The sequence below is a fragment of the Cinclus cinclus genome, chromosome 27, assembly GCF_963662255.1.
Source record: "Cinclus cinclus chromosome 27, bCinCin1.1, whole genome shotgun sequence".
NCBI lineage: Eukaryota > Metazoa > Chordata > Aves > Passeriformes > Cinclidae > Cinclus > Cinclus cinclus.
This window is the reverse complement of record NC_085072.1, coordinates 4,208,276-4,235,264: the sequence shown is the minus strand read 5'-3', so window position 1 is coordinate 4,235,264 and position 26,989 is coordinate 4,208,276. Positions and strand designations below refer to the sequence as shown.

The window sequence follows — 26,989 nt, the reverse complement described above, 5'->3', positions numbered from 1 at the left end:
GCTCAGCTGAGGCCGTTCCTTTGCTTACCTGGGAGTTTGTTACTAATCCCCAAGAGAAACCTCACTCTGTGTGTGCTGGCTTTGCTTCTATCATTTGAATAAATGCCTGGAGCTTTCATGTGCCGGTTAAGCTTGACTGAAAGCCTGACTGGGAACAGACATCCTGCTACCAGTGCCTTGGGGTGTTTGTTTTGTACCCTGAGCAGAACGCGCCCCTCGAGCTCGGGATGCTCGCGGGTGTCCCGAGGCCGCTGTGTTTGGGCAGGAGAAGATCACCCGCCCCGCACACTGCCCAGCTTTGCATTTATTCCTTATTTGCTCGAAAGAATCTGTTTATCTTTAGGGTTGCAACCTGTCAGAGATTGCCAGCACAGGACAATCCCAACACACCTTCAATGGTATCTCCTGAGCGGGCAAATACCCGGCGGGATTGCCGTGGTGGAGGTCATCCCACAATCCCGGCAGCAGAGCTGGGCGGGCAGGCAGGAGGCCAAGGCAAATGGCTGCTGCAGGCACCTGGGAGCTGCTTGGGTGCTGCTTTTGCTGCTTGTTTATTTTTTTAGGGGAACCAGATTGTCATCCATTAAAAGCTGCAAAATTAGTTCTGGTTTTATGCAGTTTTGTTGGGGTTTTTTTTTGGTTCCCGAAGCAATGGCAGTCAGAAGGGAGGGTGTTCCCATATTTTTATGATGGCTTACAGGGATGAGAATGTGCTCAGCACCCAGGATTGCTCGGGCCCATGCCCTGTGCTTCGTTGGGTACTCATGCCCCTCTGGCTGGAGGGAAGAGCAGGATCTGCTCCAAAACCTCCCCAGCACCACTGCGTGTCCACATATCTGCAGGCATGACCTCAAGAGCTCCAATGGGCACCTGCCCATCCAGGAGCAGCACCTGGAACAGTGGCAGAGAGGATTTTTGTGATTTTTGTTTATTTTTCCTCCTCTATCTTCTACATCCTGCAGCAGCCCGTGGTGTGCAGCACTCTGCTCGTGCATCTCTGCAGATCCCTTGGGAGGCACAGGGGAATGTTAATGGGCCAGGGGGGAAATGAGGCCAGGCCAGTGTTGGGATGCTACCAGGAGTCCATGGGGAAGGAGCAGGATCAGGGGGAACTTGGGATCTTTCTGGAAGCTCTCCACAACCTGCTCTCTCTGCCTGTGTGCCTGTTGGAAAATTCCCAGTTGCACAGGAATAATTTCAGGAAATCTAATCTCAAACGTTTCTACCCCGTTGATAAAACAGCCAAGTAGTAAAAGCTCACAGGTCCCAGCAGGGAGGCAGATGGCACACGTGGGCACAGACCAGCCCTGTTTGCCCCATGGAAGGCTGTGGGCTCAGCTCTGTGCTGCAGCTGGGCTGGCTCCAGAGCTGCCTCTTTGCTCATCATATTCCTGAATTTTGGTTATCTCTTCCCTGCAGGAGTGATGCCTTCATAGAAACCTAAAGTGGGGGGAGAAAAGTTTGGTTTTCACCACTTTACGCTCAGGGAGAGCCATGCAGTGTCCTGTGAGGTGGATCAGCCATGCCCAGGAGTGATCCAGAGACACCACAGGAATCACAGCTCCACATGCTGGCAGGGGAAGGTGTTGGGAACAGGAGCTGGGCTGGGGGGACCTGACCTGGACCCGGGGGCTCCCAGCCGAGGTGTTTGACCAAGGCCCGCTGGCAACGGGCCCAGCCTGGGGCAGGTGCCAGCAGAGGGAGCTGAGGTTGTTCCTCGTCCACGTTGGAGCTGCTGGATGTGGCTTTTCCAGGCTTTGAGTCCTGCTGGTGACAGTGGCTGGGCAGGCAGGAGCCGTGGATGTCCCCCCACCTCCCAGAGCAGCTGCTTCCTGGCCGGGTTTGGCTGGGCAGTGGGGTGGCACATGTCACTGGACCTGTCACCACCACTGTGGGACTGGGGCAGTGCTGCAGAGCCAGGCAGGAGCTGCTGGGCAGGGACAGCATGGGCACAACACTCTGGGCTGGGAATGAGGAGGGTCTGTACACCAGGAGGGTCATATTGTATCACATTTTGAAGGGTGACGTTTGTTGGGGACAAAAGGGGGTCTGGCTGCTCTGCTGTGGCCCCAGGGTGGTGCACAGCTCTGTGGGAGGGAGAGAGGGACCCCAAACCTTGGGTCTGCCATAAGACCCTTTTTCCAGGCCCTTTTCTAGGAAAGCCATCCCATAGACAGGGTTTTCAGTCTCTTCTGGATCTCTCTGCACCTCTGGTGTGGAGCAGCTGGCTCGGCAGGGTTTGTGCAGTGCTGGCATCCAGGGGAACAGCAAGAACTCACGTTCCTTATCTAATCTGCAGCATTTTCCCTCCTTGCTGTTTACTGTGGCCGTGTTTCCTCAATTAATTGACAGCTGCAGGCTTGGGCTGTGACGTCACCCTGTGGCATTGAAGCCCCAGACCCAGGGTGGTATTGGAGGGATGAGCCCCTCAAACCCCTGTGAGCCCAGCAGAGCCCTGAACCTTCTGGTAGGTGACAGTGAGAGGCACCTTAGGACTGACACTGTTGCATTGGGCAGCAGAGAGGGTCCCTGTCCCCAGCCAGGCCAAAGGGACATCCTACCTGGTCTTGAGGGACACTTAAACCCATCCTGTCTTGCCTCCATCCCATCAGTCACTGTGCTGCCCTAACCAGGGCTGCTCATGGCCAGAGCTGGATTCTGCACAGAGGGGGTTGAGCAATCATGGCCACTGTGCCCTTGGGGGTGTCCCTGCTGTGCCCCCCAAGCCTGGCAGGGTATGGCAGCAGCCCCAAAGCCCTTGTGTCTACTCCACAGTGGGATGGGGAGAGGACAAATTCCCAAACTACAGCTTTGGAGCAGCCTGGTTTGTCCATCCTGGGAAGGAGGAGGTGAGTGGGGCTCAGCACTCTGCAGGGAACTCCCCAAGCAGGGAACTCTCCTCAGCATAAGCCTGTCTGCTCTGCCTTGCCCGTGGGGAGCAGGCTGGGAGGAAGCAGCTGAGGGTGCCTGAGAAGCAGGTTTGTCAGAATTTTAAAGGGATCTAAATCAATAGCGATAAGGAAACAATTATTTAAAGAGCAAACAAATGGAAACTGCTAAATGTACCTTCGTTTTTCCCTTTTATTTTTTTTTCCTTGGGGGTGAAGGGTGCAAGGCTGATGCCTCTGGGTGCTGGGAGTGGGTCCCTGCTGGGACCACCCCAGGGTGGGCAGTGGGGCAGCTCTGCTTGCTCAGCCCAGCCCCAGCCAGGCTGGAAACGAGCCTCGCAGGACACAGTGTTGTTTTATCCCACAAGGAAAAAGGTTTTATGGGTCATCTGGAAACGCTAATCCCCAGGTGAGCCCATTTGTGACGTTCATGAGCCTGTTGGTGGTGTTAGAGCAGGTGCTGGGTCAGCAGGGACAGACACAGTCCTAGGCTGGTGTGGGGACACTGCTGTGTGCTGCCTGCACCTGCTGGCTACATTTGAGGGGGAAAGGAGCCAGGAGTGGTCACTGAGGCCAGGCAATCCCTGCAGAGCAAGGATATTTCCTGCACCTCCTCCATGGAGCTCAGGATCCTGCTTGGGTTTATGGCAGGGCAGCAGCTGGAGACCATCCCTGCCCCATGGAGAGCGTTTCCCCTGCCCTGCCTGGTACAGGGTACCCCAGGACCAGAGAGCCAATGGAGGACCCCAGTTCCCCCCAGTGGAGCTGTGGCTGTCACCACCAGGGCTTTGTCTCAAAGGGCAGCTCATTCCCATCCTTCCCCCCCATGGTGTTTTCATCAGCTTTTGGTTGGGGATTAGGCATGTGTTGACAGAACAAACATTTTGCTGCACTCAAAATCCACTGCTGAGGAGAGAAGTGATGTCCTTCCTCTGCTGGTGCCTGGGCCAGCACTGGGATGGGGAGAGCTGAGCTTGGGGCTGGGTCCGCCCTTTGAGGGGAACATGGAGCCATTTCGGGTCACATCCCACACCACGGCCAGAGCTCTGTCTCTGCTCCCTCGCAGAGCATTAATCGCTTTCTGCTTTAATATCCTGCCCTGTGAAACTAAGGATGCCGCAAGGAATGCTGCCTGTCTCCAACAAGGCTTTGACAGGTACTGGGGCCCCCCTGCCCAGCTCCCGTGCCCGTCACTGCTCCCTCCTGCCCAGACCTGGCTCCGGGAACTGCGGCTCCACACGGTGTTGGTGTCAGGAAAGCTGACAAGGCTGGGGATACCCAGGAGCTGTCTCAGGAGCGTTTTCCTGTTTGCCAGGGAAAAGTAAATTCCTTCAAGCTCTGTGGCCAACCCAGTGATTGCACAGTGGGGGAAGATAGGACACGGGACCTCGTTTGGGGTCCTGCCCACCCCTTTCTCCCTACATCGCCCCCAGATCCTGGCTCCTTGCTGAGCCCCCAGGACAAGGTGCCGGATCCGGGCGATGCTCACGGGAGTGACACGTTCTCTTCGGAGCTCGGTGAGTCACCGCTGAGTCACGGCTGGCTCTGCGGGCAGCTCCGTGTCCCCGGTCCCGTCCCGCACCCCGGACCCACGGCCCCATGGAAGGCTGCGGGATGTGGGGTCCCTGCCCTCTGTGCCCAGGGGACCCCTCCTCTCCCTGCTCCCCTGGCCCTGCAAACCTGGCTCAGAGACTCAGGAGCGATGGGAGAAGGGTGACTGCTCCTGACCCCCTCCTGCCCTTCACCACGCAGCCCCTCACCTTCCAGCCCCATCAGCCCTTTGAACTGAGACCAGAGAGAGTGTGGGGTTTGGGGTAATTTTTAGGGGTTTGCCCCCTGAGGCAGAACTTTCTGCAGTTCTCCTGGGATGGACAGTGCAGAACCCAAGGGGAAATCACCACCAACAGTGTCCCCTGTTACGGGGGCACCGTGTGCTGCCCTAGCCCCCCAAGCTGTCCCTTCCACCCTCTCCCACCCGGGGTGTTTCCCTGCCCAGCGGCTCCCACGCCCTCCGGGCTGTCGCTCCGTGGGGCCGGTATGCCCGAGGATCGTTTTGCATGTGGGGAGAATCGGCAGCAAAAGAATGAATTTGCATTTCTCAATGGCACCCAGTGTGGGAACCAAAGCCGCGGAGGGTTCCGCTGCCACTCGGCCCCGCACCGGGGCTGTGTGAAAAGACAACATCCCGTCTGCTGGCACCGGGCCCGGCCCGTCTCACCTGGCTGCTCGTGTGTGCCTGGGAACTGCCGCTGCCGAGCGGCCCCGACCCCCGGACGGGCAGGGGGTGCTGCCCTCGCTGCCCCGTGCGCCGGTGGGATGAGCAGGTGACGGTGACAAAACAAGAGTACGGTGCCTGTGCGGGTTATCTGGGGGAGTCGTCTCGTGCAGGATGGGATTTGGGGTTCGTGTGCTGATGCAGCACATGGAGAACCCAGACCAGGATCCTTCCCCTCCTCTGCACCCCAAATCTCCGGTGGCGGTGCAGGGGGAGCCGTGACCTTTCCCCACCCTGCGGCGAGCGGGGTGTGCCCACGCCGCCCTGAGCCCTCTCTTCCTGGCACCGCCGGGCGACCCGCAACCATTTCCAGGCTTTTAATCCCAAGAGACAAAAGCGGGAGTTTAATGCCACCGGAGGAAGGAAAGAGCAGGGCTTTGGGAAGGGAACAGCAAACACGGCGGTGGATCCGCTGCTCCCTGCCTGGCTGGGTGTCCCACGAGTTCCCCTGCGTCACTCGGGGTGGCACCGAACCTGGGGGTGCTGAGGGGAGCCGGGGTGGGAATGGTGGGGAGCTGGTGGTCCAGGGGCTGGGCTCACCCTGGTGTCTTCATCCGCCTCCCCCAGCTCATCCTCCCCCAGCTGTCATCCCAGGCATGACCAGGCTGCAGAAGCGGGACTGTGGCACCCCAGAGCTAGACCGTGTCACCTCCTGCCTCCACAGGTGCGAAGCAGCCTTTGAAAGGTGCCAGGTGACCACCAAGGTCTCTGTGCTCAGCAAAGGGACAGCACCTGGAACACCCCCCCCACCCCCCATGCCATCAGCGTGGAGCAGACACCAACCCCTGCGCTGCTGGATGGAGCCGACTTCTCCAGAACCCCCTTTTCCCCCCCGGAATGCAGGTGACACCATGGTCCCCTGGCAGCGCCACGGGACCCACAGGGAGCCACCTCATGCAGTGGGGATGGAGTGTGGGAGCAGAGACAAGGAGCTGGAGCTGGAGCGGGCTCCGAGCGCGGACGGAGTGCCTGAGCGGGGACCGAGTGCCGGAGCGGGGACCGAGGGCCGGAGCGGGGACCGAGGGCCTGAGCGGGGACCGAGTGCCTGAGCGGGGACCGAGTGCCGGAGCGGGGACCGAGTGCCTGAGCGGGGACCGAGTGCCGGAGCGGGGACCGAGTGCCTGAGCGGGGACCGAGTGCCTGAGCGGGGACCGAGGGCCGGAGCGGGGACCGAGGGCCTGAGCGGGGACCGAGTGCCTGAGCGGGGACCGAGTGCCGGAGCGGGGACCGAGTGCCTGAGCGGGGACCGAGTGCCGGAGCGGGGACCGAGTGCCTGAGCGGGGACCGAGTGCCTGAGCGGGGACCGAGTGCCGGAGCGGGGACCGAGTGCCTGAGCGGGGACCGAGTGCCGGAGCGGGGACCGAGGGCCTGAGCGGGGACCGAGGGCCTGAGCGGGGACCGAGGGCCGGAGCGGGGACCGAGGGCCGGAGCGGGGACCGAGGGCCTGAGCGGGGACCGAGGGCCGGAGCAGGACCGGCAGCCCCGGCTCCTCTATCAGGGTGGGCCGCGGGCGGGTGCCGCGGCAATAACGCGGCTGTTTGTCCCGAGCACACACGCAGCCCCGTAAACGGCGATTATGACAGCAGCTGGGAGATGGGGGAGCCGGGGGGGGCAATAAAGAGAATAAAGAGGAGCGGCCCCGCTTGCCCTGGGGCTGCACGGGAAGTGGGTAGGTCTGGCTGGGATAAGCAGGAGTCAGAGGGGATCCCGGTGGTCTGGGCTCTGGAGCCATCCCGGCAGTTCGGGAGCTGTGGACGCTATCCCAGGTAAATCAGCACAGGGACATTGCACCATCAAAAGCACCGTCCCCGCAGTGCACACCTGTAGGCTCCTGCACTTGTGCTCCCCTATCCTCTGGGTAATTTTGAGCTCTGCTGGAGAGACCTTTTCCCCTCCCAGGACCCCTCCAAGGTGTGGGGAGAATGCATTAAAGGTACTTCAACCATTTCAACCATTTCCAGTCTCCTTTGGCTGCTATAAAGCCTCAGAGCACCTACCCTGCAGCCTGGGAGTGAGGATTCATCCTGTCCCATCGTCACCCTGTGGCACAGACATGGGGTGCAGGATGCAGCCTCCCAGAGGGACTCTAGCTCTACTCAGGGGCCACCATTGTCCCCAGAGTTGTGCAGGATCTGGAGCAGAGGAAGCCCCACCACTGCAGGGGACCAGGAAACACAGCTGTGTGTGGGGACAAGTCGGGCTCCATGGTCCCTGTGGTTGGTGCAGTGACATCAAGGGCCTTCAATAGTTTTATTATATGTGACATGGCTGCTTATCTGTTATTCTTGTGATGCAGCCAGAGATTAGCTGCAGGCAGGTAGGCAGAGATTCCTCCAGGCTGATTCACGAGTCGTTTCTCCATCTCTCCCCTCCGGCCGCGTTCCCAAGCATTGAAATTTCAGCAGTGGCAAAAGACACCGGAATCGGAGCTGATGGGTTGACAGGGGGGACAAGGAAAAAATGCTGAAAACTGCGCACACAGGGCAGAAAAGCCAGACTTCATTTCCCTCTTTTGTTGTTCCTCAGGTGTTGCAATATCTCCTTTTCCTGGTTTGCATGTGCAAGCAGATCTGTGCGGAGCTGCGATTGCGAAAGGCGTCGGGGAGAGCCAGGCACGGCCGGAGCCCCGGCGTGGCCAGAGCCTGGCATGGCCAAAACCCAGCGCAGCTGGAGCCCATAGGAACTGGTGACACTGGGTGGCTCCGGCCCTCGAGGCCTCTGGGAGGGAAGCAGAGGTCTCATTTTGGGGCCTTTCACCCAGTTTTGCAGCACTGTGCTGCACTGCCCAACTCTCCCTGAGCCCAGAAAAGCAAATGTTTTTCCCTTTAATCTCCTTCCACTATCGAGATCTCGCTGCTACCGATAAGAGAAGTAGGTAAAGTTCTTTCAGACCGAGGTGGGAGTTCGGCAACAGGTTCCCAGACAGCCCAGGATGACCTGGATATGGGACTGGGAACTCCCCACTGCTTAGTGACATCTGACACTGTCCAGTGTCCCCAGTCCTGCTCTCTTCCGCTTTGCTTCTGACCTCTTATGGTGCTCTGGTCTGGTGTTTGCTCTGGAGAAAAGTTGTAAAAGAAACCAAATAAACACGGGTGACCTGGAGGTGATGTCTCAGCAGATCCAGCTTGCACAGCCCGTGCAAACCAAACCCTGCTCACCAGACATCCCACAAGCCACAGTCTGGCAGAGCAGGAACAGGGTGGCCACAGGAAGGGCAGGATGGCCCTGGTGCTTTCTCAGCATGGCCGGTGCCAGGCTGGTGTCGAGTTTACACATGACTCCACTCTGCATCTTCAGTTTCCAGAGTTGAGGCACTCCTGTTTCTGTGCTCTGGGAAAGGGATCCATGTTTGAAGGGCTCTGGCCCCAGGGCTGTGCTGGAATGCTTCTGCTGCAGGTGCCCTCTGGGGATCCTGAGGTGTGACACAGGAGCAGCTTTGGGTGCCTGTGGGCCTTGTCCAAAGCAGTGGATGCTCTGAGTGGGTTGGGGAGCTCTGCTGTGGCTTCCAGGAGCACTAGGAGGGCACTGGGTGGCCTGGACCCCTCTCCTGGCTGTGCCACATCCCAATCAAACATGCCCAATGCTTCACAAATCCCAGGCAGGAGCTGGTGGCTTCCCAACATGGCTGCTTGTCCTGGGGTTCCCCCACTTCCACTGCCATGTGTCCCTAGCCCAGCCATGTTTACCAAAAGAGGGGAAAAGAACTCCCCTGGGACACGGGAACCCTGATCCAGGGGGAGCTTTCCCCACGATAAGATAACATTGAGGCATTTCAAAGGGAGGCAGAAACTCCTGGTGCTGCCGATAGCAGTGAAGCCCTTTCCCAGTGCTCGCACCGGGGTCTCCTTCCTCCAGGGTTTTCATTTCCTCATGGCAAACATTTCCTATGGATGTCTTATCGGTTGTGCCTGCCCCGGGTCAGGGCAGCGAGGGATGCCAGCTCTGCCACCTCTGTGTGGGCTGGGGACGGGCCACGTGCCTGCCAGGACGCGGTGACGTGGGGCCAGCCCGTGGGTGTTTGTGGTGGGGTTTGGTCTGACGTGGGTTTTTAGAGCACGGGGGAGTTTGGTTTTGGCAGTGCTACGTGCGCAGGAGAACTGCCTGGACTGCCCTGCCTGCTTCATGTGTTAAAAAAAAAAGACAATAAATACCAGCTCGGTGTCTGTCTTGCTCAGAACTGCTTTTTCCTGCTCATGCCGGTGGGGACAACCTGGGCCTGGAGTGCAGCACATTCTGGCTGTGCCCCTGTGCCCCATCCTGCAGTCACAGATCCCCGGGCAGGGGACAGTGCGGTGTCCCTGAGGTGGGAGGGTTTGGGTTCTGTCAGGGCTCCCTTCACCCCCATCAGTGCACCCTCACTCACAGGCTCCATCCCTGGAGCATTTGGGCAGGGAATGGTTCTGGGGTTCGGGCCAGGAATGCTCCTGGGTACCAGTCAGGGATGCTCCCAGGGTATCCCTCAGGGATGCTCCTGGCCCCAGCATGACCCAACCTGCTCTGGGAGTGATGTCATGCCATGGCCACTCACACATCTGACTGCAGGTCTCTGTGCTGCAGGTCTGGCTCCAGGAGGAGCCAGGTGTGTCCCCATCCCTGTCTCATCCCCCGTGAGTCTGGGAAGGGGTTAACGGTGCCCGGGTGTGCCCCACTGCCCTCCCAAGGCCCGTTCTGCTCTGAGCCCGCCCTGGATGCACCTGCCAAGGGTTAACCCGGCCCGGGCTGTTCAAACACCTCGGCTGAGGTAAGCACTGCTTGTTTGTTCAGGTAAATAAGGAAGGAATTGGATATAATGGGCAAAGGAGGCTCAGGCTGAGCCCTGACACTCACTGCCGGCGTGCCCCTCGCACAGCCGCCGCTGGCTTCGTCCCTCTGCTGTCCCCGGAGCCACGCGGGGTGCCCCGTTCCCATCCCGGTCCCTACCCCTCCGGTGCCCACCGGGGGCCGATGCGGCTCAGCCCGGCCGTGCTGCCGCGGAGCCGGCGCTGAGCCGGGCGCGGTGCTGCCGGCCGCGCTCCCCGCCGGGGCTGGGACACCTCACCCGGGGCCATGTCCCCCGCAGACACCGCGCCGAGCGCCACCGGGACGGCTCTTCCCACCCTGCGCTGGCATCCATGTGGATTCTGAGCTCGCACACCCTCCAGGTAAGGCGTCCCTGCTGCCACGACCCCCGGCTCCCTGTGCTCCCCGGCACCCAGCCAGCCCATCGTCCCTTCCTCCAGGGGCTCCTGCTCTTGGCACCAGTTTGGGGTGGACACGGTGCCGTCCCAAGTCAGAATCCCATCCCACAGCTCCTTGCACCTTCGGGTGTTGGTAGGGCTAAACAGGGACAGGTCGTCCCTAGGTGCGAGGTTCCTGGTATTTCCCTGGATGGTGTCACCCAAAATGAAATGGGATTTGCTATTTCTGTGTCTTGGCAACCTCCTCCTGCTCAAGCAAAGAGGGTGGGATGGAGCCAGGATTCCTGGGGCTGGCTCCTCCTGAGCTCACCTGGTAACAGCTGGGACACCCAGGGTCCCACCAGCCCCTGTGCCAGGCAGGGGACGATGAGCTTTGGGGCACTGTGTGACAAACCAGCAGCGGGGACCCTTTATGGAGCATCCTGGGTGGGCTGTTGAGCAGTTGCCAGCTCTGGGGTATCTCTGTGGAGCTGAACCCCTTTTCCAGACCTGCATTATCCCAGCTGCTTTCCTGCTGGGATGGTTTTTTTTTGTCAGCCTTAAAGTCACTTCGGCTGTGGGTTTGGTTTTTGTGGTTCTGCTCGGTTAGTGAAACACAAACGCTGTGAGGGTGCCAAATCCCCACAATACTGGTGTTCTCTGGGGCTGGGAGCACGGGGGCGGGGGGGGGAAGGTGCTGCTATAAATAGGGGCTCCCTGGCCCCAGATGGGGAACACCAAGCTCTGCTGCTCACCAGGGGGACACCGAGCACCAGTCTTTGCTCAGGTCACTGGCAGGTTGTGCCTGTCCCCTGTCCCCTGCTGTTTGCCTCCCTGCGCTGATGGAGAGAGCAGCCTGACCCAGGGCGTGGGGATCCGTGGGGACACCTGGTCCCCATGCTAGCAGCCATGCAGGTAATGGCAGGAGGAGCCAGGGCACCTCGGTGGTGTTGGAGGAGGCTGGTGGGAAGCCGAGGGTCTAAGGCCCCAGGGAGGGCTGCATCCCCCTGGGGGTACATCAGCGTGAGCCCGGCGCTTGCCCTGGCTCTAACCCTGTCACCTTGCAGATACCAGAACCAGCCCCCCGAGCTGTCACCTCCTCCCCAGCCCCTGCTCTGTCACCTTCCCAGCCCCCAGCCCTGTCCCCAGTCCCTGCCCCGGCTGTGGGGAAGTTTTGGCCAATCCTCCCTCCTCCACCCAGAGATAAGAAGGGTGCGCGGCGCAGAGTTTGGCAGCAGGACGTGGCACAGCTGTCACTCGGGGGCTTGCAGGGTGCATGGGACATACTGGCAGGATCTCAAATTGTCAGCAGCCTCTGAACACCCACTTGGGTGTCTGCTGCAGTCCTGGCTCGTGCAGGGACCCCAGGTCTCATTTTCTGCTTAGTCCAGGCTGCTCCAAGCAGTCTGGGACAGCTCTGGGTCCCACACATCCCCACCTCCTCCTGGGACAGCACAGCACGTCCGTGTCCCCAGCCTGAGACTGGAGGTGACCCTGGAGCCTTGCCCTGGCCCCCCACCCCGGCTGCTGGGAAGGGTTTTCGGAAGTGCCCGAGGGCTTGGGAGACATCCCGGGGCTGTGGCAGCTCCCCTCCCGCAGCGGGCCGGGCCAACCTCCCGGTCCCACGGTGCTTCCCGAGCGCCGCTCCAGCACAACCTGTTCCACCGCAGATTTGATTTGAATTAACGGACCCATTGTTCGAAGGTGGGGGGTGGGTGAATTTCTTTTTTCTTTCTTTCTTTTTTTTTTTTTTTCCACTCTCAAGGGCTGATCCCAGCGTTCCACCCTCGCGGGTGCCCATGTGCCACCCTGAGTCATGGTGGGTTGCACTTGCCAGGAGAGCTCGGGGTGGCACGGGGGGTCCTTGGCCCCATTGTTTTCCCCCTTGGCTGCAGGGTCTGTGTGGAGCTGAGCCGTGACCCAGCACCAGCCAAAGCCCCAGGCTTGTGTTGGCTCCATGCCCTGGGAAGTACAGGAGCCCCACCCCAGTTCCAGCACCCCATTCCAGTCCCACCACCCCATCTCAGCCCCGTGGAGCCAGAACTCCCCGTGGAGCAGCAGCCAGGGAGCGTCTGCCAAGGCTGATGCAATGACCAGCTCAGCCTCGCTCAGCTCGGGCAGGGAATGGGAAGGGTTTTGGGCGTCATGTGGGCCAGTGCACCTGGGGCTGTTCCTACAGCTCTCCTTTTCCAGGGAAATGCAAAAAGGGGTAGGGAAAGGGGAGAAAACCACCTGAAGTGGCTTCTCAGTGCAAACAGGTCCCACCCAGCCTGGCCGCCCGCGTGCCAGAGCGAGAGAAAGTCAAACAGCGGCCCCCGCCCTGAGAGTACAGTGCCCTTGGTGGGGCACAGCTCCAGCTTTTGGGGACACTACCCGAGGGATTGGGTCCCTCTGGTCCCAGCTGGGAGGAGAAAACAGGATGAGGGTGAAGATGAGTCTGTGGCTGCCTATCCTGTGGCATTCCCGAGGCTGGTTCATAGCCCCACTCCTCCATGTGTGAGGATGAACCATGACCTCAGAACATCCCAAAGGCCTCGGGAATGAGGGGCCCATCCCCTCCCCAGAGATCCCCATGGATCATGCAGGAGCTGCACAAGCTGTTGCCACTTCCCTTTTGTGCCAGGAGCAGCGTGAGGCTGGATTTAGGGCTGATCTCCTAAAGCTCTTCAGTTAATCCTGAGCAAATCAAGGAGAGGTTTGGAAGCAGGCACCATCTCTCAGGGAAACTGTTTGGATGGTGGAGGCAGCCCCAGACCAGGAGAGGGTTTGGGTAGCCTCTTTTCCCTCCTCCTCCTTGCTGCAGTGCCTCCAAAACCACTCAGGGATGTGGGCTCCAGCTGCTGAACCCACAGTCCTTCCCCATGTCCCCAGGCTGTCATGATGCTGTTCAGGTGTTCCTGGCTCTTCCATGGGTTTTTCTGAGCTCTTTGGGCTATTCCACAGATGAAGCGACGAGCTTCCCCCAGGTACAGGCAATGCAGAACTTCAAAACCCATATTCCTGGGAGCAGTGAACCCTCAGGAGCTGCATTAACTCCCCCCTGAGCAAGGGACAAGGGGCTGGGACCCCAGTGTCCCTCCTTCTCTGACTATTCCCATGCTTGGGAGCTGTGCTTTGCCTGGAGGAACCCTGCGGGATCTTTTCCTCTCATGTGTTTTAAACCCTTTCCCCCCCAGCTGGGATTTGGAGTAACAGGGCACCCCCTTTCTCTGGCCACTGCCCCCTGTTCCCCTTCAGGGCTGCCTGGTGTCCTGAGGGGTTTCAAGCTTTGCACACTCCTTTCCCAGTGCCAGCTCTATTGTTAAAGCTCCCTTTTCTGCTTTTAAACCACCAATTTGGGATGGTTCTTCTTCTTGTTAAATGCAATGCTGAAAGGTGGAGGAGATGGGCAGTGCCCTGGCCATGCCCATCAGCAGCTTCTCCCTGGCAGGGGCTTCCCCTTCCCAAAATCTCAGGATGGTTTTTGGGGAGGTTTCTCCATGGATGGAGCCATTCCCTAGTGTTGCCATGGAAATTCAGCAGGTTCATCCTCTTCTCCATGGCCTCTGGGACTCCCTGCATGCAGAGACAGATGGGGACAGGATGATTTTGGGTAGTTTTTCTTGCAAGAGAGTGAAGGTAATTCCAATTATGCTGTCTTTCAAGGAAAGTTCTCATGTGGGGTTGGCAACAGCGACCAAGGGCCTGGTGCTGCAGTGCTGGGCTTGATCCCCCCGGGAGATCTGGGTCTGGGGGCTGTAGTGCCTCAGGTGGAAGCAGCAGAAGATGTTTTCCATGCTCAGAAACGTGTCCCTGCAGCTGAGGTATCCGTTGTCACTCCAGGGCTGTCCTGTACTGGTGCTGGGGAGCCCCCCCAGTGTCCCCCACTGCCTCCTGCCGAGGCCTCAGCTCCACCTGGGACTGAGCTGCTGCCAGCCAGAGACCCCAAACACCCAGACCCTGAACAGGGATCAGATCCTGCTCATCCCCTGAGCTCCTTCTCCCTGCTGGCCGCTGCCGCTGCTGCTGTTGGTCCTCCCAAACCGGGGACAGCCCCCCCAGCCATGGCTGACCCCGCACTCATCCGCGGGCTCCGGGGCACGGTGGGGCTCTTTGGAGGGTTCTTCCCCTCTAACAGGCTTAGTTCCTCCCTTTGTGCCTGGCTGCTGGGCGGGAAGGCAGGAGCGGTGCCGGGCTGAGCTCTGCTCTTCTCTCCTCCCCGGGCAGGTTTGGAGCCGGTGCTGAGCAGAGGGATGGGCAGTGCCAGCCCCGGGCTGACCACTCTGCCCTCCGGCCGCCTCGCCTGGCCGGACCCCGCGCTGCTGCCACCCCCGCGGGACCCCGACCCCCGCAGCTGGGGCTGCCCGGAGAGCCCCAGCCCCCCCAGCACTCCCGAGCAGCCCCTGCCAGCCTTCTGCCTGCACTACTTCGACATGTTTTACCCGGAGGACACGGCCTGGGCCACCAAGGGCGCCGGGGAAGCGTCCCACAGCAGCCAGGGAGGGCGGGAGGAGGCGCGGAAGGAGCCGGAGCAATGTCCCATCATCGACAGCCAGGGCCTGGGGCTGGGGCCCGAGGGGGACCTGCAGGACAGCCTGCACCTGGAGGAGCACTCGCTGGAGCAGGTGCAGAGCATGGTGGTGGGAGAGGTGCTGAAGGACATCGAGACAGCCTGCAAGCTCCTCAACATCGCCGCAGGTGGGTGCGGCCAGGGAGGGATGTGCTGGCGTGGGAGCCAAAGCCACGCTGCATTTGAGGGGCTGCAGCCACATGTGGGGGGCTGGGGGAGTGTGGCTGCTCCCCATTGGGAGGAGGGGATGGTTCCTGGCCCCACTCACCCCCCTCCACCCCCCAGACCCCACGGACTGGAGCCCCGGGAATGTGCAGAAGTGGATCCTGTGGACGGAGCACCAGTACCGGCTGCCGCAGATCGGCAAGTCCTTCCAGGAGCTGTCGGGAAAAGACCTGTGTGCCATGTCCGAGGAGCAGTTCTGCCAGCGCTCGCCCACCTGCGGCGACATCCTGCACGCCCACCTCGACATCTGGAAGTCTGGTGGGTGCCAGGGAGCAGGAGGGAGCTGGGGAGGGTGGGCGATGCTGTGCAGCAGGAGATGCCCCCCTCATGCCCCGCTCCTCCCTTCCAGCCGCCTGGATGAAGGAGAAGGTTTCCCCTGGAGATGTGAGATACTGCGGTGAGTTCTGTGTGCGCTCAGCTCTGCTGGCCCCACTCCTGCTTCGGGCAGGTCCGGGGTACTTGAGGGGTCCCTCCCTGCTTAATTGCAGTTATCCGGAGCACTGGAGCAGCTGCTGCTGCGGAACCTGTGTGGTTACACTCCCTCTGCTCCAGAGCATCCCCTGGCTCTCTGTAAAATCCTGCGAAGGGGAAATGTCTCGAACCCCTCACTGGCCCTGTCCTGCACCCCTGCGGGCTGCACAAAGGCAGGACTGAGCTGTCCTCCCTGCTCCAAGACAGGGAGCAGAAAGCAAAACTTGCAGCCCCAGTGCCTGGGCTGAGCCCCGGGGACCCTCTGGCATCGGGCAGCGTTCCCACGAGGACTCGTGCAGCTCCCCGGGATGGTGCACAGCAGCGAGGTCTGTCCTTTCCCTCCTCTCACCCGTCCCTTCCCGTGGCAGGAGGTGACACCAGCTGGGCCGACAGCGAGGTGGACTCGTCCTGCGCCGGCCAACCCATCCACCTCTGGCAGTTCCTCAAGGAGCTGCTGCTGAAACCGCACAACTACGGGCGCTTCATCCGCTGGCTCAACAAGGACAAAGGTGAGCGGGGACGCTCCAGAGGCCACGGGGCGGGCTCTGGGGGGCTGAGGTGGGACAGGAGATGCTGTAACCCTCCGTACCCCGCTCCCCTGCCAGGCATCTTCAAGATCGAGGACTCGGCGCAGGTGGCTCGGCTGTGGGGCATCCGCAAGAACCGCCCGGCCATGAACTACGACAAGCTGAGCCGCTCCATCCGGCAGTACTACAAGAAAGGAATCATCCGCAAGCCCGACATCTCCCAGCGCCTCGTCTACCAGTTCGTGCACCCGGTCTGAGCGGCGGCGGGACCGGCTGAGCCCCGGGAGGGACGGGGGACCTTGGCTGCCTCCCTCTGCCCCAGCCACAGAGACCCTCTGCCAGCAGCAAGGACCTCGGCTGCGGGGCGAGGCTTCCCCTGCCAGGACCTGCTAGCAACGGACACAGGGACCCCCTCACCTCCAGCAGGCCCTGCAAGGACCGTGCAGAGCCCTCGTCTCCCGTGGGAAGGGTGGGCGCGGTGGCTGGGCTTGTTCCCCCCTCCTCTCCTCCCTCCCGGCTTCTGGCTGTAGGTAGCTTCACCCCAGCCATTGTTTAGGGAGGAAAAAGCCTGGGGTAAGAGCTGAGACAATGGCACCCGCAGGGACAGGGACACTCACTGCTGCTCGTGGGGGAGTCCTGTCCCAATCCCTGTGGGAGCAGCCTGGCACCAACCAAGGGTGCTGCCTGTCATGGGAGCTGTGCCCAAGGGGCACATTTGGGCACCCCCTGGGAGAGGTGCACCCCCCCCTTTGCTTTTCAGGACATGCTCAGCTTCTCCCCCTCACAGGGATTCAGGGCTGCAAATGGGAGTACTGCAAAGGGGGCAGCTGTAAATGTGGGCATGGGACTGTGCACAGTGGGGTTCCCCAAGCTGGGTCCCCATCCTTGTGCATGGGGCCACCAGAGTCCTCCTAAGACCCCAGGTTCTGTGCCCTGACACAAAGCTCTTCCCTTGATTCAGATTTTACTTGGACTGCCTGATTCTGGAGTTTGGGGAAATGGAGATGGCAGCTTTGCCATTTCCCTCTGGACAATAAATCCGGAATGTGATCTGCTGAGGCTGGGCTGGGGCAGAGAGCTGGGAATTGCTTCACCTGCTCATTGCACCAGAGTAAGAGCTATCTGGCAATGTTGATCTTTTATATTACAGGACTTTTATTTGTTTATTTGCTTTTCACTTTTGGCTGGTGATGAGTTGCGGTTGAGGTTCAAATGCCCAGGGGTGGCCTGGGTTTCCAGGGATGTTCTGTGAGAGCTTAAAAGGAAAAACACCTGGCTCTTGGTCTTTTTGTTTGTTTTTTTTTTCCCTTAAAAAATCTGCTGGTGCCAGCTACTGCCTTTCCCTTCTGTTCTTGCTCCGTGCTGCTCCCAGAGCAGCAGATCCAGACATCCCTGCTCACATCCCGGCAGGAGGGATGGAGGGCACTGAGGAGCAGGGAAAGGAAGAAAACTGCCTTGGCCTTTGGGAAAGGGAGTGGAGAAATGAAAATATAGGGGGAAAGAAAAAAAAAAAGCAAAGTGTGTCTTGTGATCTGCTGTGTGTGCCTGACACAGCCGGTGCAGGGGCACAGTGAGGATGGGCCGGTGGTGCCCCAGATCTCATGTCCCACTCACAGGGGCAGGGTGGGGGAGGGCAGGAGGTGACATCAACTTGCTGTGTCAGAGATTTCACAGGCTCAGGAGAGCGCTGGGTCAGGGCTGGTGCTTGGAAATGCCCCAAAACCTGCATCACCTCGGGTCCCTCCATGGGTTTCCCAAGGCTTTGTCCAGCAGTGGCACAGGAATCCCCAAAGGCAGTGGGTGTTCCCCTTGTCCCCCCAGCCCCCAGCAATGCATCCGAGCCCCCATTCCTGCTGCACCCCAAAACCTTGGGGTGGGGGTGTCAGTACCTGGGGGTGCCGTGGGGGTCCTAAACCACCTCAGCTGGCCCCCCAGGGGTGAGACAGACGCACAGCAAAGGAGACCCCAGAGCCAAGGACGCTGACAGAGCTCGGTTATTTTCTCTTGCTGCTTTTGTTGTTGTATCCACGGAAATACAATCACGAGATATATATATATTATATATATACTTCTTAAATTACACAATCAATGTACAAAAACCAGGGTGCATTGCTGAGACAGGTGGTTGGTTGGGTCTTTTCTGACTTTGTGGTTTTTTTCCGGTACCTGGCAGGGGCTGCATGGCTCCTGCCCACCGTGCCCAGCACACGGTGCTTCCCCTGCATCCACGAGAACACTGGATCCCTGGGGCCAAAAAATTCACGAACCAACGGAGGGGGCAGGATAGGAGCAGGAGGAGCGTGCGGGAAGCTGATGGCATTGATGCTACTATGGGTGATGGTATGGAAAGAAATGAGAGATGATCCATAGGGAAGAGCTCGGGGTGGCACCCGAGGCAGGGGATGGGGGTGGCCGTGCTGGGTGGCAGCAGCCACAGTAGCTGTGGGGTTGGGGACAGAGCCCAGGGGAGGAGGGGGAGAACTCCATGGGGACAAGCAAAGGGCAAAGCCTGAGGCCATTCCCGTGCCTTGGCATGTCTTGTTTTCGGCCGTCTTTGCCAGGCAGCTGCTCTGCTTGGGCTGGGTATCCTGAGCTCTCCTCCTCCAGCTGCAGATCCTGCCGGCACCCTGCAAGGCTGGACCATGCTCATCCCCCATGCCTGCTCTGCTCCAGCCTCTCTTCAGGAAGGGGCAGATGGGGACCGTGCCCAGCAGTGCCCAAGGCAGTCCTCTTTATCCCAGGCTAGGCATGAAGGTGCTTCCAGCAACCCTGTGCCCTGCTCCGCATTTTAGGGCCGTCTCACCTGGATCTGGTGTGCTTTGGATACCTGCCCACCTGAAGGGCGATGCTGCTCCCTGCAGCACAGACCGGGCATCGGCTCGGGAGCCTCCACCCGCTCCAGGTGTGCCGACAGCCCAGCCGGGAGGAGGAGGAAGCTGAGGAGATGCCAGCAAGCTCCATGGCGGGGCTGGTCCCACCTCACCTGGGCGTCTCAAGGATGGCCGTGGGCCTGAAGGGGGCATTCATCCCCTTCCTCAGGGTGGGAGGATGAACTGGGGTGGACATGGAAACATCAAAAAATAACCAAAGGAGTCAGACTCCAATCCCTCTTGGTTTTCTGGGATGAATTTGGTTGGTCCCAGGAGCTTCGGCGCCGTGCGTTTCGGAACAGTTCCAGCCAATCAGAAGGCGGCTCATGATTTCAGTATCTTTAAAAACCAACCAATCAGAAGCTCTCACTGGTTGGGCTTTAAGATCTTGAGGTATCGGCTTTTCGCTCAGAAAAAAAAAAATCAACTAACGTAGACAAACAAACAACGTCATCTTTCGCTTCACGTTATCTTAGAAGAAAGCAACTATGCAAAATACTCTTCGGAGACAACTCTTAAAAAAATAAAAGCTTGGTCGGAAAATATGTCTGAATCTCTAAGGGTGAGGAGTGAAGGACCAGACGGCAGAATGGCTGGTTGGCTGGTGGAGAGATGGAGACAACGGAGGGTGGATTTATCTGCTGACGGTGATGAGGAGCACACCACAAGACTTAGATTGCCTCCACGTAGTTGGCAGGGTACAGCCCCAGCTGCCCGTTGTCCAAGCGCCCTTTGCACCACCCTTGCTCGTCTTCCTCACCAAGTTTGGTTAGTTCATCACCTGGAGAAGAAGGTGGAAGGACAGAGCTCATTGCAGGTGCTGGAAATTCTCCCACCTCCTTTTTCTCCCTGAGATGGAGCTGTTGTGGGTTTGCAAGACTCATCACCAGTTTGTAGGATAGAAAGGCAAGGGGTGACCCTTGAGCCCTCACGTGCCCTGTCCCACCTTTGCTCCTGTCCCTTCTTCATTTGGGCTCAGCTTCTGCCTTCCCCTTTCTGACAGTTCAACTTTTTGAAGGGCTGGATCAACTCAGAAATTATTTGAGAGATTTCACACCCACATCTCCAGCAGATGAGTCCCATCATACCTGGCATTGGCAAGGCACCGTACCTGCTTTGAAGCTGAGCTCATCCTGCTCCTGCCCGTCATAGTCGTACAGAGCCCGCACCCTCACACCCTTCCCTGCCAAGTCCTCGTCAAAGGGGTTGGCGCCGCCGTTGGCCTCGCTGGTGTTGAAGGAGTTGCTGCCCTCATCATCGGACCACTCAGCGCTGTAGGTCTGCCCACGGTCGTGGCTGCTCACGCTGGAGGGGGAGGACAGGAAGGGGTGGATGTCACCAAGGACATCCTGCATCCCCAAATGGTTGCACAGGCAAAGGCAGTGCCTCTCATGGCACCTCCCCTTCATGCCGGCCCTCACCTCCCGCGCTCGCCCGCCTGAGCCCCCGTGTCGCCCGCGCTACTGGCGTTGGTCAGGGCCACCCCCTCGCCCTTCTTCTGCTTCTCTTTCCGCGTTATCGTGTGCGTCAGGTCCGGGTTCCACTCCTGTAAGCACAGCGTGACAAAACCCTGAGTGCCCGGCTGCCCCGCAGGGCTGCTAGCACCCAGCCAGGGTGCCCAGCCTCACCTCAAACTGGGGCCAGTTCATGGGCATCCCGGGGCCGCTGGTGCTGCGGAACCACCGGAGGTCCTCCTGTGCGTCCGATATGCGGATGGTCTGCTCCAGCTCCCGGTACACATTGGCGTAGCTGCAGGGAGAGACGTGGCTGGGGGGCTGTAGGTCAGCGTGGACCCCCAGGGACAGTGTGGGACAGGGACATGCTCAGGCTGTCACCTGGGGCCAGGTTGTGTGTCCTCCAAGGCACTGGAGGGCGCCAGGCTCCAACACAGCCTCCTGCCACTCTGGTACCTCTTGTTGACCATGGTGTTGGCCCAGATTCACTGTGCCTACCTGCTGCTCTCAGCCAGGTTCAGGTGCCTCTTGATATCCAGGAGCATTTCCTTAAGGAAGTTGAGCCTCTTCTCCTCGAACTGCTGGCACTGCTCAAAGACCTGCTCCATGCTCTCGATGTACTGCGGGGTGCACTTGTTCAGCTCGTCCAGCACCTTCTCGTACTTCTCCTGAGTCTGCAAAAACACAGGAGGGACCCTGGTTGTACCTTGAGTGTCTCAGAGGCCATTTCTGGGTGCTGAGAGGTCTGGTTCGGGGGTCACCAGAACTGGGGAGCCCAAACTGAGCCAGGAGCCTCAGTGGGTGAAATTAGCCCCATAAATGGGATAAATCTCTGCCCAGCTCATGTTCCCCTGAGCACTGCCTGCAAGTCCTTATCCTTCTCCAGGAACACAGGCATGGGAAAATGGGAACTGATGGTGGAGAAAGGGATGTGGTGGCCACCTCCCCTGGTTTCCCTTGCCCAATGTTCCACGTGTCCAGCACAGGGCAGTGCCTCACACCTTTTGCACATCTTGCTTGCACTTTTCCACTTTGTCCTGGAGCTTCTTCTGCTGCTCAGGAGTGTTGGACTGATCTGCCTTGCTGTTGGCTTCACGGGTCATGGCCAGCTTCTCCTCCTTGCATGCCAGGTGATAGGCTTTCTTGGCTGTCTCCAGCTGTGGGGAGGATAGGGAAGGTCACAGTAGCAGTCACAGCCCCCTGCCAATCCTTCTGCCTGTGGGGAGGTGCCACTCATCTCTCCCAGCCTGGACTGGGCACACAGAGTTGGACCTGGGAACACAGGGATGCCTCAAGACACTCTGTGCTTCTCTCACCTCCTTGAGTTTCTTGGCCCAGGGCTTCTGGGCTTTCCGGAAGCCATCCTCAGCCTCCTTGGCCTCTTTGAAGCCCCCCATGATCTGCTTGTGGTAAGCGTCTTTCTGCCAGTTCTTGACCTTCTCAAAGTCGTCATTCAGGAGGCTGTTCTTCACCTCCTGGTGCAGCTCGCTCACCTTGTCTGCCTCCGTCATGATTGCGGCCCACGCCTTCTCCAGGCTGCCATACTGGGGACCTGGGGGGCGAGGGGACAGCTGGGGGTCACCCACTGCCCTTACCCCCTCCATTTCTGCCAGGTGAAGCTGCGATGGTACAGGGGGACCCAGGTGTCCCAGGGAAACCCTCCCCTGGGGAAGCCATGGTACCTTTCTCAATGAGCTGCCTCCACCTCTTGGACCAGTCGGTGAGCTGCTGGGCGTAGGACTTCTCGATCTTGGCCCGCTCGTGCACACAGTTCATGAGGTCATTGCAGAGCCGGTGTCCATCATCGATCCTCTTCACCGTGCGCTTGTAGTTCCCCACCTGGGATGGGCAGGGGACAGACAGGTGTGGGGGCTGTGACCATCCTGCCTGGCTCAGCCCCAGATGGCCTGAGGTGGCTACAGGGGAAGCACCCGGCAATTTGGGGGCGCAGGGATGGAGCTTTGCATTGGGGCTGCTCAAGCCTAACTCCCTCCAACCCCTCTGTCACTCAGGGACAGCCAAGATTGAGACCTGGGGCAGAGCCAGCTCAGACACAGAGCCACCACAGCAGGGATACTCTCAGGCAGAGAAGAGAGGGCAGGGGACACCCCGGGGAGCAGTGACAAGGCAGTGGGGTCTGTGGGAGGAGAGGATGGCCAGGACCGGGACTCACCTCCCAGAAGCTGTCGGTTGTTTCCTCGGCGGCCGATGCCGACTCGTCGTAGGAACCCGACATGGCTCCCGGCGCTGCCTCGGGCGTCAGAGCAGGCGCTGGGGGTTTCCTGGGCAAACACCAGCCTCATGCACTGAAGGGACAGGAGAGGGGAGTCATGGGGGCTGCAGGGAACCCCCGTTCCTCTGCCAACAGCTCTGTGGGACAAGCATCCAGGTACAGGGGACAGACATGGGGACAGTGCCTGCTCCAGCTCTGGACCCGCAGACTCCTGCAGTACCCACAACCCATTTGGTGCCATCCAAACACTCCCGGTGCCAGCAGTTCTGGCAGGGAATGGTGAGGAGCAGCACAGTGAGCGCTCACTGGCCCAGGCCTGGCTCAGCACTGGGAGCCACTGGGTGAGGGGCCATGGCTGGGTCAGGGGATGCACCGCCCAAGAAATTCTCGTCCTGATATTCCACCCTAATCCATCCTGATCTTCAGAAAAACGGCATCCCCAGAGCGTCATGTGGCCCTGCTGTGAGGCTTAACCCTTTGCCACTTTGCTGAGAGCTGGGAGGGGGCTGGTGGTGGCACTGCATGGGGACAGAGTGGTGGCCATTTCCTAGGCGTTCTCCTCATCCTGACCCGTATTTGGACAGTGTTTCCACAGGAAAGCACTGGGGCTATCCTGCATGGCACCTGCAACTGGGATGGGGACAAGGTGTCCACGAGCAGCTCAAATTTCCTCCTGCCCTGTCCCCAAAAGGGCTGTGGAAGAGGGATGTGTGAACCTCACACACCATCCCTTCCTTGGGGAGGTAGAATGGGCAGAGGGAGGCCTGGCTGCCTGTGCCCTGTCCTGGGGTGGGAGGGCAGGGCTGGGGACACAGGCTCCCGTGGGAACACTGTTGAGTGTCCATGGTCTCCAGCTGTGCACACAGCTGGCCTTAAGGTGTCCCTGGCTGGGGCAGGGCATGGCCCCAGGAGGATGGGGACCTCAGTTACTGGAGCGCAGCACAGGGCTCGCTGTGCTGGAACTAACAGGGCCTGGCAGGGATTTAGTGATATAACCAGGGAGGCACCAATCCCCTCCACCCTCCCCAGACGGTTAAAAATAAACGCATGACTGTCCCTCGCTCAGCCACTGAGACACAGATGGATGGGGGACAGCACCGTCCCCTCACAGCTGGCAGCACGTGCTGCCCACGCCTGCCTGGCACCCACAGCACCACCACTGTCACTGCCTGGCACCCACGGCACCACCACCACTCCTCCTGGCACCCACAGCACAGTCACCGTCCCTGCCTGGAACCCATGGCACCACCACCACTCCTCCTGACACCCACAGCACAGTCACCGTCCCTGCCTGGAACCCATGGCACCACCACCACTCCTCCTGACACCCACAGCACAGTCACTGTCCCTGCCTGGCACCCATGGCAACACCACCACTCTTCCTGGCACCCACAGCACTGCCAATGTCCCTGGCTGGCACTCACAGCACTGCCACCGTCACTGCCTGGCACCCAGAGCACCAACACTACTCCTTGCCTGGCACTCACAGCATGACCACTGTCCTTGGCACCTACAGTGCCATCACTGTTCCTGCCTGGCACCACAACACTGCCCTCCCCACCCCAGCACCCACAGGCTGCCCCAGAACACCTGCAATGGTGACAGAGCACCTTGTGGCACAGCCCCAGGGGACCCCCCCAGGTGCTGAGTGCATTGTCCCCCTGAAAGCCGTGGGCACGGTGCAGTGCCCAGTCCCGAGTCCCTGGGTTTTGCTGCAGACACTGCACCGGCATGGCAAGGGCACCCTCAGGGTGACATCCCCAGTGTGCCAGGGCTGGGATGGGGACTGTAGGGAGGGAGCACACCCACGGCTGGGTGTAGCCCAGGACCCACGGGCACAGTGCCAGCCCCAGCTGCCCCCAGCGAGCCACTCATGCCATGGGGCACTGCGGACGTGGCTGCCGCAGCTCCCTCTCCAAGCCACTACCTGGTCCGAGCCGCAGCCCGGGGGTTATTTTTGGCTCTGCATCACTTCCCAGCTAACGCTGCCGCCTCGTTGCCACTCTCCTGCCACGCACCCCCACGCGCGACCATCCTCTCACGCCCGCGCACGTGCGTGTGCCCCCGCCGTGCCAGGCCGCCTCGGCCTCCTGTGCCACACGTACCAGCCCCTTGTCAGCCCCCTGCCAGCCCCCTGCCAGCCCCCGGCCCTGCTGGCGCAGCCCATCACCTCGCATCAGGGTGGCTGGCGGTGATGCCTGGCGCCTGCAGAGCCGGCGGCCGAGCCGCGGCGTGGAGAGCTGCCAGCCCCAGCCACGCGCTGCCGCTTGGGTACCCTCGGTCTAGGGGGGCTCCGCTTCGGCCCCTCGCTTCCACGGAGCTGCCAGGGAGAAGTCACAGAGCGTTTGGCATCAAGTGACTGTGAGGTTTGTCCCAGCTTCTGCTCCACGTGCCCTTGGGCTGCTCCTGCAGAAGGGGCCCCCTGCGCGTCTCTCCTGTCAGTCTGCTCGGCGCTGAGCACTGACACGACTCTCCTCACCCTCCGGGCAGCTCTTGCTGCCCTGCTGCTGCAGGGGGGTCTCTGCCCTCTGTGGGAGCCAGGCCGTGGCCGTGGCCCTGTGCAGGCAGGAGGCTGCTGCAATGCAGAGGCTGGTGCTGCTGACACCGTGGGCAGGGCATGGGCAGCTGCCCTCACCCCCATGGCAGAGCCCTGGCTGGCAGAGCCCTGTCCCCAGCGAGGTGGGACAGTTCAGTCCTGCTGTCCCCTGTCCCTACGTTGCTCTCTCCAGGTGTGTTTGTTGTCCCAGACCCAGCATCTCTCCTGCAGCCAAGAAGCAGGGATGGGGATGTCACACTCCTGCCTCTGGGCACATTGGTTGAGCCCGGTGGGAACCAGGGGTAGGAGTGGCTGCAGAGCCTCTGGTGCAGGTTCCTCTGCTGCAAAGAGCCCCTGGCTAAGGCAGGATGGTGGCTGATGCACTGCAAGGAGTGGAGCAGAGCACAGAGAGCAGTGGTGTCCCCATACTTGTCCCCATCCTGACCCCAGGCAGGAGGTTCACACCAGGTGTGAGCCCTGTTGCTGGGAGGGCAGTGGGTGAGTGAGCATTGCTGAGAGCATCCAGGGCAGGGGGAAGCCACACTGGGAGCTGCACTGGTCTGTGGGAATCCAAGCAAGTTGGCTGGGCCTCGGGCTTTTGGCCACAGGAAAGGTTATTTGCTCTCCCTTAGCACAGGGCTGCTTCAGGGCCCGTTTCAGGGTGTAGAGCCAATGCCACCGTGATGTACAACGGTGGCCACATGACAACCACTTGTGGCACAGACAAATGGATTCAGTCGAGGAAGTCCAGAGGAGCCTGGAAGCAGCATCTCCCACCATGTTCTGGGACTGCCATGCTGCATCCACCTCAGGTACCAGTGTCCATGTGCTGCTGCCACTGCAGCCACACACGGGGGCTGAGGTGGCCACATATGGGGGGTGAAGTGGCCACATGTGAGAGGTGAAGTGGCCACATGTGAGAGGTGAAGTGGCCACATATGGGAGGTGAAGTGGCCAAGGAACAGTAGCAGGTCCTAGGGAAAACGCGTGACACTGACGTTTGCTCCAAGAGGCTTTGCAACTGCAGGAGCTGTGCCTGGTTTGCTGCTCAATTCTGACCCAGAGGAGCTGCTGTGGGATTCCCACCCCAGGGTGGTCTGTGTGTCCCATGGGGCTGGGGCAGGGAAACACTCCTGGGGCTGGTGAGGGTCAGAGCTCAGGGAGCATGGAGGGGTTTGGCTGTGGCACGGCCCTCTCCAGAGCCCCCTGTGGACCCTGTGAGGAAATGGTTAAGTGGGTGCTGCTGATTCACACTGGCAGCTCCACACCAGCAGCACCCGGGGCTCAGGGCTGAGCAACCTCAGCACCAGTCCTGCCCCCTCGTCATCAAACCAAGCCTAATGCCAGGCAGGTGGTGAGCCTGGGCCCTCCCAGGGTACTGTCTCCATGGGAGCAGGCTCAGGTAGGGTCCCTCCTGCATTCCCTGGCAAAACCCCTTAGGCTGCAACGTGAGAAGGGCTGGAGCCCTTGGGCAAAGAGCCAAATCCAGAATGGTGGGTGATTCTCCATGGGATTTCAGCCAGAGCAGCACCCTGGGGCTGCCTGGGACCTGGTGCTCCAGCAGTGCATGAGGTGGCTGCGAAGGCAGCAGGACCCTGGAGGGGGCACGTAGATAATGGTGGGAAACTTCTGCAAGACACGTTTCCAACATATCCTGGGTGGAATGTGCCTATGAAAGACGCCCCCCCCCCCCCCCCCCCCTTGTTTCCATCACGGTCATCTGCATTCATGGGGGGATATGAGGCCTGAGGGCCTGCTAGACCCTGTAGGGTCAGGGCTTGTGGGCTCCCCCAAACCAGAAA

At 60.2% G+C, this 26,989-nt stretch overlaps 2 protein-coding genes across 5 annotated transcripts; one reads left to right on the top strand and one right to left on the bottom strand.

Moving 5' to 3' along the window:
* The first annotated feature begins 14,554 nt into the window (after positions 1-14,554).
* Positions 14,555-17,378, top strand: SPDEF (SAM pointed domain containing ETS transcription factor). Its single transcript, XM_062509545.1, has 5 exons — positions 14,555-14,999; positions 15,157-15,354; positions 15,446-15,493; positions 15,936-16,076; positions 16,173-17,378. The coding sequence occupies exons 1-5, from the start codon at positions 14,555-14,557 to the stop codon at positions 16,349-16,351; spliced, it is 1,011 nt and encodes a 336-aa protein (XP_062365529.1). The 3' UTR covers positions 16,352-17,378.
* Positions 17,379-19,635: 2,257 nt separating this feature from the next.
* On the bottom strand, positions 19,636-22,654 carry PACSIN1 (protein kinase C and casein kinase substrate in neurons 1). 4 transcript variants are annotated; one of them, XM_062509445.1, is made up of 9 exons: positions 22,592-22,654; positions 22,101-22,257; positions 21,735-21,970; positions 21,420-21,575; positions 20,917-21,092; positions 20,593-20,713; positions 20,386-20,510; positions 20,076-20,350; positions 19,636-19,745 (listed from the first exon to the last, which is right to left on the bottom strand). In XM_062509445.1, exons 1-9 carry the CDS (start codon positions 22,652-22,654, stop codon positions 19,636-19,638), a joined length of 1,419 nt encoding a protein of 472 aa, XP_062365429.1. The 4 variants fall into 4 exon arrangements, with proteins under 4 accessions (XP_062365429.1, XP_062365432.1, XP_062365431.1 ...); XM_062509448.1 differs by having other exon boundaries at positions 20,076-20,269; XM_062509447.1 differs by having other exon boundaries at positions 20,395-20,510.
* Positions 22,655-26,989: the final 4,335 nt, after the last annotated feature.

Bases quoted from the DNA above. Each gene is read 5' to 3' on its own strand.
- SPDEF (XM_062509545.1), top strand. From the start codon at position 14,555: ATGGGCAGTGCCAGCCCCGGGCTGACCACTCTGCCCTCCGGCCGCCTC. The intron at 15,000-15,156 runs GTGGGTGCGGCC...TCCACCCCCCAG, and splicing joins GCTCCTCAACATCGCCGCAG to ACCCCACGGACTGGAGCCCC. The intron at 16,077-16,172 runs GTGAGCGGGGAC...CTCCCCTGCCAG, and splicing joins CTGGCTCAACAAGGACAAAG to GCATCTTCAAGATCGAGGAC.
- PACSIN1 (XM_062509445.1), bottom strand. From the start codon at position 22,654: ATGTCGGGTTCCTACGACGAGTCGGCATCGGCCGCCGAGGAAACAACC. The intron at 21,576-21,734 runs GTGAGAGAAGCA...TCCTCCCCACAG, and splicing joins GGGCCAAGAAACTCAAGGAG to CTGGAGACAGCCAAGAAAGC. The intron at 20,511-20,592 runs GTGAGGCTGGGC...CTGTGCTTACAG, and splicing joins TGAACTGGCCCCAGTTTGAG to GAGTGGAACCCGGACCTGAC.